This window comes from Arachis ipaensis, chromosome B04 (assembly GCF_000816755.2).
Source record: "Arachis ipaensis cultivar K30076 chromosome B04, Araip1.1, whole genome shotgun sequence".
Lineage (NCBI taxonomy): Eukaryota > Viridiplantae > Streptophyta > Magnoliopsida > Fabales > Fabaceae > Arachis > Arachis ipaensis.
Window position 1 is genome coordinate 84,203,528 of NC_029788.2, and position 11,242 is coordinate 84,214,769.

The 11,242-nt window shown below is 37.4% G+C and overlaps 1 protein-coding gene across 1 annotated transcript; it reads left to right on the plus strand.

The window, feature by feature from the left end:
• Nucleotides 369-1,175, plus strand: LOC107636617. The gene has a single exon (XM_016340115.1). It carries the CDS (start codon nt 369-371, stop codon nt 1,173-1,175), a length of 807 nt encoding a protein of 268 aa, XP_016195601.1.

Here is an 11,242-nt window from a genome sequence, read left to right on the forward strand (position 1 = left end):
GGGAAGGGGGCTAGCTTGGGAGATGAGTTGGCAGAGGGCAGGGACAGTGGCTGTCAGGGAGAGTTAGATACTGGTGTTCAGGGGAGAGTTTCAGCGAGTGTGCAAGGGGCCCCTTCTGATGCAGTGAGCGAAGCTGAGATGGAAACATCAGAGAACAAATGGACAGCTGATATGCAAGAAAACCAAGAAGCCTGGAAGCTTGCAGTAGAATCTGGAGCGGTGCAGTATGATGAGGAAGATGACATCATGGCCATTCTACAGGCACAGAATGAGTTAATTGCGCAGAAGAAAAAACAGGCTAAGCAAAAGGAGAAAGCACGGAGGAGTCGACCGAAGAATCGGAAAAAGGTGTGTATAAGTGCTATACGATGATTTTTAGTTCTTGGAATATTAGGGGGTTGAAGGGGGTTGGTAAACTAAGTATGATTAAGAACTTTCGGAGAAAGTTTAATGTGCATATGCTAGGCTTGATAGAGACTAAGACAGAGATGGTGACAAATTTTGATATAGCACAACTGTGGGGAAATGGCGCAGTTAAATGGGAGTTAGTTGGTTCGGTTGGTGCTGCGGGGGGACTGGTATTAATGTGGGACGACATGGTATTTCAGATGAACAACTGTTATAAAGGGGCTCGCTGGATATGCTTGAAAGGTGTGTTGCTAAAAACTAACTTTCCCTGTGCTTTCTGTCTAGTTTATGGGCCACATGAAAGGGCGGAAAAACTCATTATGTGGGAAGAGTTGAGCTTCCTATCTGGGTTATGCCAAGTACCGTTCTGTTATATGGGGGATTTTAACGAGGTAACTCGTGTAGAAGAGAGAAAGGGTGCTACCTCTTTAACAGTGTCCGCAGAAGAGTTTAAATCGTGGATACAGGATATGGAGTTAGTGGACTTGGCAATAACTGATCGCTTATTCACCTGGTTCAGAGGGCAATCATGTAGCCGTATTGATAGGGGACTGGTTAGTTTAGAGTGGCTAGAAGAGTTTCCTGATACAAGACTGAGAGGGGGACCTAGAGGGTTATCAGACCATTGCCCAATGATCTTGGAGGTTAACCGGATTAGCGGGGGACCAAGACCGTTTCGGAGCTTGGATTCGTGGTTTACCCATGATGGGTTCTTGAGAATGGTGAAGGAGGAGTGGAGGAACTTGGGGGAGGGACAGTTCATTTAAAGGCTCTGACGACTCCGCTGAGCAGATGGCATAGAGCCAATTTTGGGAATATGAACCAAAGGATTACACAGCTGGAGGATGAAATTAAGAAAGTAGATGACATGGTAAGTACTGGCACGGCTGATGGGACTATTGAAGCAAGAAGGAGAGCGTTGGTAAGCTTCTGTAGAAAATGGTATATCAGGAAGGAGCTTCATTGGAAGCAAATGTCCAAATCGCGGCACGTGAAGGAAATGGATAAAAATACCCGCTATTTCCACAATCTAGCCTCAGCACGAAGAAGGTCGAATATGATTGATTCCTTAATGGTTAATGGGAGGTTGATAAGGAACCAGGCGAGGATCAAGACGGCTATTCGAGACTTCTATAAGGGGTTGTACCACCAGGAGACATCGCCAGTGATTGGGTTCAGGGACGGGCTTGTAAAGCAGATCAACGAGGAAGAGGCACTGGAGCTAGAAATGCTGCCAACTGTTGAAGAAATAAAGGAAGCAATGTGGGATTGTGAGTCAACAAAGGCGCCAGGTAGTGATGGGTACAACATGAACTTCATAAAAAAATGCTGGGATGACTTAGGAAGGGAGTTCACTGATGCGGTGCTAGACTTCTTCCTTTCGGCTACACTTCCTAGAGACTCGAATGTTACGTGGGTTACGCTGGTGCCAAAGTTTACTGGAGCCAGAGAAATAAAGGACCTCAGGCCGATTAGTATGGTGGGGTGTGTCTATAAGGTCATATCCAAGGTGTTGGTTAGGAGGATGCGAAAGGTAATGCAGGGGTTGGTAGGAGAGACTCAGAGCGCCTTTGTTAAGGGCAGGTAAATCCATGATGGGGCCCTGATCGCCTGTGAAACAGTGCACTGGCTAAAAACACGAAAAAAGAGCGCCGCAATAATAAAGCTGGACTTCCAAAAGGCTTATGATAGAGTCAAGTGGGGCTTTGTGGATATTGTCTTGCAGAAGATGGGGTTTGGCCAGAGGTGGAGAGGTTGGATAAAGGAGTGTGTCACCACTGCATCTATGTCATTGCTTGTCAATGGATCACCTTCAAAGCCTTTCAAAATGGAACGGGGTCTACGGCATTGTGACCCGTTGTCCCCATTTCTGTTCGTGTTAGTTGTGGATGTTTTGCATCGAATGATTGGAGAGGCGGTGAGGAATGGCCGTATAACTCCGTTACTGCTTGGTAGAGATAATATTGAGTTGTCTCACTTGCAGTTTGCAGATGATACTATTCTTTTCTGTCCGCCTGATGAAGGGACCATCAGGAATTATCATCGGCTACTCAGATGCTTCGAGCTCATGTCGGGATTGGCCATTAATTTTGAAAAGTCCAGCCTTATACCGGTCAGCTGTGAGAGGATGTGGGTCCGGAGGATGTGTCGGTTACTGGGTTGTAAAGAGGCTTCATTACACTGGAGTATTGAAAGATATGTTTCCTAGGCTTTTTTCGGTCTCAACTCTTCATGAATCTGTGATAGCAGACTGTGGCTTTTGGGATGGGCTAGTGTGGATTTGGAGTTTCCAGTGGAGGAGAGAGTTGTTCCAGTGGGAGTTGGACTTAGTACACCAGCTTCATGAGATCTTACAGTTATTCAAGCTTACAAATGGGAGGGAAGATAGTGTGGTATGGAAATTTGATAAAACAGGAGACTACTCAACAAAATCCTTTGTGCGAGTGATGCAAGAGGAAGTCCTACCGGAGGAGGTTACCAGCTATAGCTTCACTAGTGCTGTTTGGAAAGGATTTGTCCCCCCGAGGGTTGAACTCCTTATGCGACACGTAAGTGTCTTTACAAAAAGACGTTTTACACGTTTTTTTGAAAGCATCTTCCTTCCCTTTAATCTTTAATTTTCAACATTTTCTCTCTCTCTCTATTTTTACCAGAACGAAGATAGTACTATATTTATATGAAAGCTACTCAAATAAAGATGACAAAAACATCTTTTTATAAAGATGCTTTGTATAAAAGTGTGATTTATTAATTTGACCATATTTTAAATAAAAATAATACTTTTATAATATATCAAAATCTAACCCTTCAATTCATCATCCAATAGTCAAAAAGAAAAATTTTCATATAAAGACAATTATAAAATCTTTATTCAAGTATCTCTCTATTTATATAACCCTATCCGTTGTCTCCTAACACAAATTCCTTTTGTATAACTTAAGCAATTTGATGAGAATTAATGAAATGTGGGTAGAAGAAACGAGATTCTACATATGAGAAGCTATGTAGCACACATTGGTTGGGAGGTGACTACAACATTTTAGGCTTTCAGCGACAATTTTTTTAATCAAATTTAAAATTATAATCGAAAACTTTTTATAGTGATTTTTTTTTATTGAGTAAAAATTTTTTAGTTACTATTAATGTTGAAAAATATGACAATAAATGTTTATCACAATCATTTTAATAAATCAGATACCACTATTATATAAAGAATGGTAATTGTTAATATGAGACTAGATATTTTTATATAGTCATTGCAAAAACAAAAAAAATAATGGTTTCAATATTACAGTCTAAAATTTTTGTTTAATTTACCACCAAAACATTTCTAAAAGCATAAATCAAACAAATTAACTTAGAAAAACATAAAAGCAATAACAAATTTAAATCTAAAATAGAGAAAGGAAATTAAAAGTGTACTAATTAAGCTTATAGCTAGGGTTTGAAAGGGAGGGAACGAATTCAAGAAAGGAGGGATCGGATAAAAGGGAGAGAAGAAAGGAGCGAAGAACCGAGTTGAATTGAAGAAGGAATATGAATGCAACGACAAGAGCTAGTGCTAGTGTCTCTCCTAGTTGTCACCAATCTACATTAGCCACTACTGTTTTGCGTGCTTGGCAAGGTTGTCCTGCGTTCTTGGAAGCTCATTGATAGAATCCAATTTTGCATGCTTAATTGTATAGTTTTGGAGGATTATCTTCAATCTGTTATATATATATTTTTTATTTTAATTGCTTATTTTTGTGATTTTCTACCTAACTGTATTTATTGATAAATTACATAATTTCTTACTCATAATTTGAATATAAGCAATCCATAATCATCTGCTTTGTGCTTTGATATATTTGTTAGTAATTCAGGAATAAATTAACGGCTTGAAATGAGGCATGAAGAATGACATCAAAAAAGAAAAAAGAACACAAAACAAAGCTAGACAATAAAAAAAAAACCTTTGCATACGCAACACTATTTCATCGAGTATGCATTGTTTTGCATGAACGAAATCCTTTTTTGAATACACAGGACAAGCTTCACATGCCTCGTTAATGAAGCATTTGAAGTCGCATTTTCGGGCCTCTAAATATGCAAGAAGAAAAGAACGGGATCTAATCGAGAATGACGAATTGATACCATAAGCTAATTTTTAGGTTTAGGTTTGGCCTATATTTAGTGGAAAAAACTCCAACTTCTCTCTAAAGTTTTTATTTTCTTTATTCTAGGATTAATTTCTTTATTCTGATCTACATTTACTATTTAATTTTCTACAACATTTAATTTTATAAGCTTGTCTCCTTCGATTTTCTTAATCAGTTTATATTTTTTTTTCAAGCATAACAAATCACAGATATGAAATCCAATCCGATAATTTTAGTACGGATTGAATCGATATTTCGGTCATATCCAATTTGATTCAATCTGTAAACATCCCTAAGTTTCAAGGAAACTCTTGTAAAATTTCTCAAAAATGTTTTGGTAACTAACTTAGCATATGAAAATTGTCTTCAAAAAAGTTGCTTTCAAATCTTTCAAATATTCATATCCATCGTCAAAATGTTTGTCATTATCAAAAATTGAGAAAATTGTAACATACATATTTATAAGTTCATTGTATTAGGCATTGATGAATGACATCTAATGGACTTGACAATTTGTGCATAAACATTACGATGAAACAAGAATCTAAGTCCACAAGATTGAAAACGTTTAGTCTTTCAGGAATTAGATAAACTTGTTAAGAAGTCAAACTCATCTCTCTCTCTCTCTTTCTCTCTCTCTCTCTCTCGAGTATTTTGAAACACAATGTTTTCAAATGTCTACCCGAAATGTTGTTAAAATGGTCGTTGAAATTAAAAAATTGCTAAGGCATATCACCTAAAATGTTGTTAACACTTTCTTAGTGTTTTACAACAATACAATCAATAATTTATGTAAGTATATACAGTCGATTGGAAAATCTATTTCTTGAATGTGAAATCGATTGGTTGTGAAATAGAATTGAAATTTGCAAAAATTGAAATGATTCAATCGATTGGCAAAATGCTCCAATCAATTGATATAAGATATTCAATCATCTGGCATGAGAAAACAATCTATTGGCCGAAAGCATCTTTTAATATTTTAATTTTATAGTCACATGAAATCAATTAGAGGGTTATACTAATTGATTGGATAGTTTGAAAACTAAACAAAAAAAGTCATATAATTGATAAGGAATTTCGCAACATCAGAATTTAGCAAGTACATCGAATCGTATTAAGTAATATTACGAGAGTGGATTATCGTTTTCACGAGGGTTAATGAACTGAGCACCCCAGAGTTAATCGATTATTCTAACCAGGCAATTGCACATTAGGGTTTCAAATATATCCTAGTAGTAAAAACAGAGAATTAACTGAAGGCAATTTGTAAACAATTAAGAAAGTAATATAAATGGAGGAACGTTAAGGTTTTGGAGATGTTTGAAACTTCAGGAAGAATGCTTTTCACTATCTACCTTGATCATGCAAAAATGTATCTTACGGCAAATCATAATTAATCAAACCCCAATCTGTTAGTGATTCAATTTTCCTTAACCTAATAAATCGTCAAGTTCTTGATCAATTAGTTAAGATAAGAGGTGAAGTGCGTTCACTGATTTAAAAGCCACACAATTCTCAAGAGCTAAACCTAGTTGATTTAATGTCACTTATCAAGCCAAGTTCAAAACATAAAGAATTACGAGAAGCAGTTTTCAAGCTCAATTCTAACAAATAACTTTTTCAAGATGAATATAGATTTTAATTTAGGTTAGAACTATTTTCCAATATATTCAAACCCTTTTGATGAAGTATGAAAAATTTTTTCTTAAGAAAATATCAATGCATTAATCAAGATAGAAAAATAATAACATTAATCCATTAGAACAAACAGAGCTCCTAACTTTAACAAAAGAGATTAGTTGCTCATGGTGTACTAAAAACAAAAACTATAAAATCCAAAAATGGCTCCAGGAAGAAGAGTAACATGTGTGTTTTCTTTCCTTTAAATACTAACCCTAAAATCTAATTCAAAATTCAAAAATGAACTAAATCAAATCAAATCAAATCAAATCTAATCTAATTAATTCTTATGTAGTTTTTCCTCTCAAGTTAAGCCATAGGTAATTCTCTTCATAAGTGACAAATCCAATCTTGATTTCATGGGCTTGTTCTAATCTTAAATCATTCAATTATGTTCTTGAAGAATTGAAGGATTAGTGAAAAATTTGAAAGGATTATTGAAGGATCCAAAGCCCTGGGAGTTGGGCCAAAGTCATGCCTTATACGCGCCTAAGCTTTGACGTATAATGCATGAGCTTTGTGCTTGCTGCTGGAGTAGGGGCTTCTTTTGTTGTGCGTATAACTCATAGGTTGTGGCGTATAGACGCATAGTACTTTGCGTATAACGCATGGTGGAATTTGGCTCTTAGAGGGTGCATTTTGTTGTGCGTATAACGCCTAGGCTTTGGCGTATAATGCATGGGCTTTCTTTAACACTGCAGGGGCTTTAATTTTTGAATTCTTGGTCCAGAGACCTCCCTATTTGTTCCAGGGAGCTTTCTGTTTTCTCTAGAAGCTCCTCTATTTGCTACATCTTTCCCCTGCTCCTTAGTGTTTCTGTTGCTAACCTCTCTTCTTCCTTGATCTTTGCTAACTTTCCTCCAAAATCTCCTGGAGTAAAATAATTCAAACTAGCTCAAAGTAGTTCTCACTAAATCATGAAATTATTGCTTATTAAATAAGAATCATTAGCTTATTAAATAAAAATCTAAAGAAAAAACATCTAAAGATGCGGATGCATTATAACACTAAAGTTGAGACTTTGCTTGTCCTCAAGCAAACACAGAATCATGCATTCATAATTGAAGATCTTAATCGCACAAATCAAGGGTGACTTGTAGTATTCCCAATGGTTTCGGTTAGCCCTTTCACTTATGTACAATCCAGCACAAAAGATTTTTTTCTTTAAGACTTCCATCATGATCATATTATGGAATCCTTTCTCATCAATTCCCACCTTAAAGCAAGCTTAGTTCTTTATTTTCTTTCACAATTTTTTTATGAGGGTGCTTTGCACCTTGAGCGTAGCTATGAATCTAAATATTTTGTCTCAAGTTTTGCTCGACACAGAAACACCACAAGCACTTGACTAGAGAACTCTTTGAGTTCATATTTTCTTTTTAGCTTTCCTAGTCAGTGGTGCTCAGAGCCTTAGGCTTCTCTTTCTTTGGAGGGTGCTTTGTACCTTGAGTTTAGTTGTGACTCTAAATGTCTTGTCTCAACCTTTGCTCGACACAAAAACACCACAAACACTTGACTAGGGAACTCTTTGAGTTCATATTTTCTTTTTAACTTTTCTAGTCAATGGTACTCAAAGCCTTTGGCTTCTCTTTCTTCCCATGTTCATTTACTCAATTGTTATTTAGTTAATTGCTTTTTCTTCCCATGTTCATTTTGTGTTGAACATTTCAGTTAATTTGGCTATTTATACCCAATTAGTCATACTTTTTTCTAGTTTTGTTCAACCCTTTTCTTTACATTTTCTTTGTAATACATAAATCATGCTTTTTGAGTGTAGCAAGCTCAAGAGGGAGAAAAATAAAATGAAGTAAAAGCAAAAACAATGCAAAAGAGGAAAAGACAAACAAAGTAGTAAAAGATAAAAGAAATAAAAGATAGAAGAAGCATAAAAGAAATTGACACCATAGTTATCATTGCCTTCATCATCATCATCATCCTCTTGTTGTAGTTCTCTCGGGTTCCAAAATCCTTTAAGTTCTTACTCCCTTCTCACTCGATCATCATGTACTGCTTGGAGGTTTTGAAGTTGCTTAGTGTAGTTTCGGGCCATATCGGAGAAAAGAAAAATACAATTTGGAGGGAAAAGAAAACTCAATAAACGTGACCTTCCAGCTTGGCGTGTGACTGGCGTTTAAGTGGCGTGCCACGCCCAGCCTCCAATTTGGCTTGGCGCGCCACGCCCATCTCTTCAAGTGGCACGCCTCATGTTTTGGTGTCCCTGGCGTGCCATGCCTTCGAACCCAAGTGGCACGTCCAAGGTCTTTTTAAGCCTTGGTTAGCTTGGCGTGCCACGCCTTCGAGCCCAAGTGGCACGCCTAGGTGATAAACCACTATTTTATGGTTTATAATGTGCTTAATTGTGTGGTTTTATCATGATCTTTACCCACTTATTCATATGATTAGCATGCATTTATATTTCCTTCCTAAAATTATTACATGATTGAAACTTGCTTCCTAAGATACTTTTAATTATGTATTTTAATTCTCCTTTAAGTGGCACGCCCAAGTGAAGAGAGAGCTGGCGTGGCACGCCTTCGACACCAAGTGGCACGCCCAAGTGCTTGGACCTTCAACTTCTTCTCTGGAAATTCGTACTGGCGTGCCACACCTTGATGCTCAAGTGGCACGCCCATGTTTTGGTGGCTCTTTTAAGCTTGGCGGCCTCACCTAGTTCTTCAAGTGGCACGCCTAAGTGATGGTTTGGAGCTGGCGTGCGACGCCTTCGATACTAAGTGGCACGCCCAAGTGATTGTCCCCTCTGGATTGATGAACTGGCGTGCCACGCCCAGGGTCTGGCATGCCACGCCCATTATGTGTGTGATGGACTTGGCGTACCACGCCCAGCTTAGCGTGCCACGCCCCTCTTGTTTCCTTCAGCATTGCTCTCTGGAAAACTATACTGGCGTGGCACACCCAGCTCCTGGCGTGGCACGCCCAGCTCCTGGCGTGCCACGCCCATGTAAAAGCTTTAAGGATCCTTTTTGGAAAACATAACTAGTGTGCCACGCCCCGCTTCTGGCGTGCCACGCCCATGTACTTTCATGATGTTTGTTCTAAGTGGCACGCCAGTTTCACACACCCAGCTTTATTTTGTTGTTTTCTTCCCTTTTTGTTGCTCTTTTTACCTGAAATTCAGCACAAACCCATTTCAAAGCAATGTACCATGAAAGAAGGAAATGTAAAATGGAGAGTAAGAGGGGAAAGGTTCGCTTCAGGTGGGTAACAGAGAATATGTAGTAATGGTGAATGACGGTAGTAGGTATGAACATGTATTTATACGGAGAATGGGGGGATGGAATGGAGGGTGCATTTTTGACGGAAGGAAATCGTCGGTCTAGAATTTCTCAATAGAATTTCGTTGTAAGCATAGTCTAAACCAACAATTAACCCTCATTCAATGTTTAAAAGGTTGTCACAATACAAGCCAAAATAACCGGGAGTATCAATCCCGGGTCGTTCTCCCTAGGAGTTGCAATCATGTGCTCAATTATTGGCTATGAGGAAATCAGGAGTGAGATAGAAAGAGAAAAAAATGTAAATAACAAGAAATTAAAGAAGCAAACAATACCTAAATACCAAAAGAAATTAGACTAAGACAATTGAAGAAACCAACTAAGAAAGATCTTGGCAAGGATTGATGGTTAAGGATCACTTTCCTTTTTACTAACCACAACATGATAATTACAAAGAGCAATCCCACTTTATCATCCCCAACATTTGAGGAAGGTCAAATGGACTTAATTAATCCTAATCTATAAGTCCTAATCAACTTACTAATTGAATTAGTAAAAGATTAGTGTCAATAAAAACAAGACTAATTAAGATTTCTAAATTATCAATCACTTGGACATTAGTAACTCAAGGTTACCCAAGTTACCAACCCATGCCAAGAATACAAAAATCTACTCAAAAAACTAAGCCAAGTATTTTATCAAATACTTGACATGCATAAAAATAAGAACATGGTAAATTCAAAGAATAATAAAATATATAGCTACCAAATGCAAGATAATAACGATATCAACTCAATTAAACATTAATAAACATGAAAACATAAAAATGCATTAAATGAAAATCAAATTCAACAAGAGTTCATAAACATAAAAGTGACTAAATAAAAGAAATAACATGTAAAGCTAAGACAACAAGATGAAATGACAAGAAATTGCAATGAAGACTAAATCAAAGCAAGATCAAAACCTAAATCTAAGAGGTTTAAGCTAAATCTACCATAATTCTAGAGAGAAGAAGAGCTTCTCTCTCTAAAATATAACCTAAAACATATTTTTAAACTAAACCTAATTGCTCTCCCCTTTATTGATTCTTGAAGTTGGCCTCAAATACTTCAGAAATGAGTTGGATTTGGGTCTGAAGAGGTCTAGAAATCGCCAATCACATTTTCTTTAAGTGAGTCACGTGCTTCCTGTCACGCGTACACGTGAGCCATGCGTATGCGTGACATGGCGAAATTCCCAAAGCATGCGTACTCGTAAGGCATGCGTACGCGTGACCGTGAATTACTCCAAATCCTCATTTCTTCATGAATTCTCCACTTTGCATGCTTTTTCTTCACTTCTTCAATCTAATCTTTACCTTCTAAACCTGAAATCACTTAACAAACGCATCAATGTATCGAATGGAATTAAAGTAAATTAAATTTGGCAAATTAAGGACCTGAAAAGCATGTTTTTACTCTTGAGTACAATTTAGGAAGAATTCACAAAACCATGCTATTTTAGTGAATACATGTAGAAAAAGTTGATAAAATCCACCAAATTCAATACCAGATAAATCATAAAATTGTGGTTTATCAATTTTGAAGCTTGAAATCTAAGAGTGTGCATGGAAGGGGGGTTGTACAAAGCAAAGCAAGGGGATGGGACAAAGGTTGTAAGACTTAGGGTTGGGTGTGGAATAAGTGGGGTCTTGGATTGATAGATGCATAGAGAGAGGTGACCAATGCATGTGTAGGAAAACAAGTGAGGACAAATGAGTTCAAATTAGTGTTCCCT

Excerpts from the sequence above, each read along its gene's own strand:
- LOC107636617 (XM_016340115.1), top strand. The coding sequence starts at position 369 with ATGATTTTTAGTTCTTGGAATATTAGGGGGTTGAAGGGGGTTGGTAAA.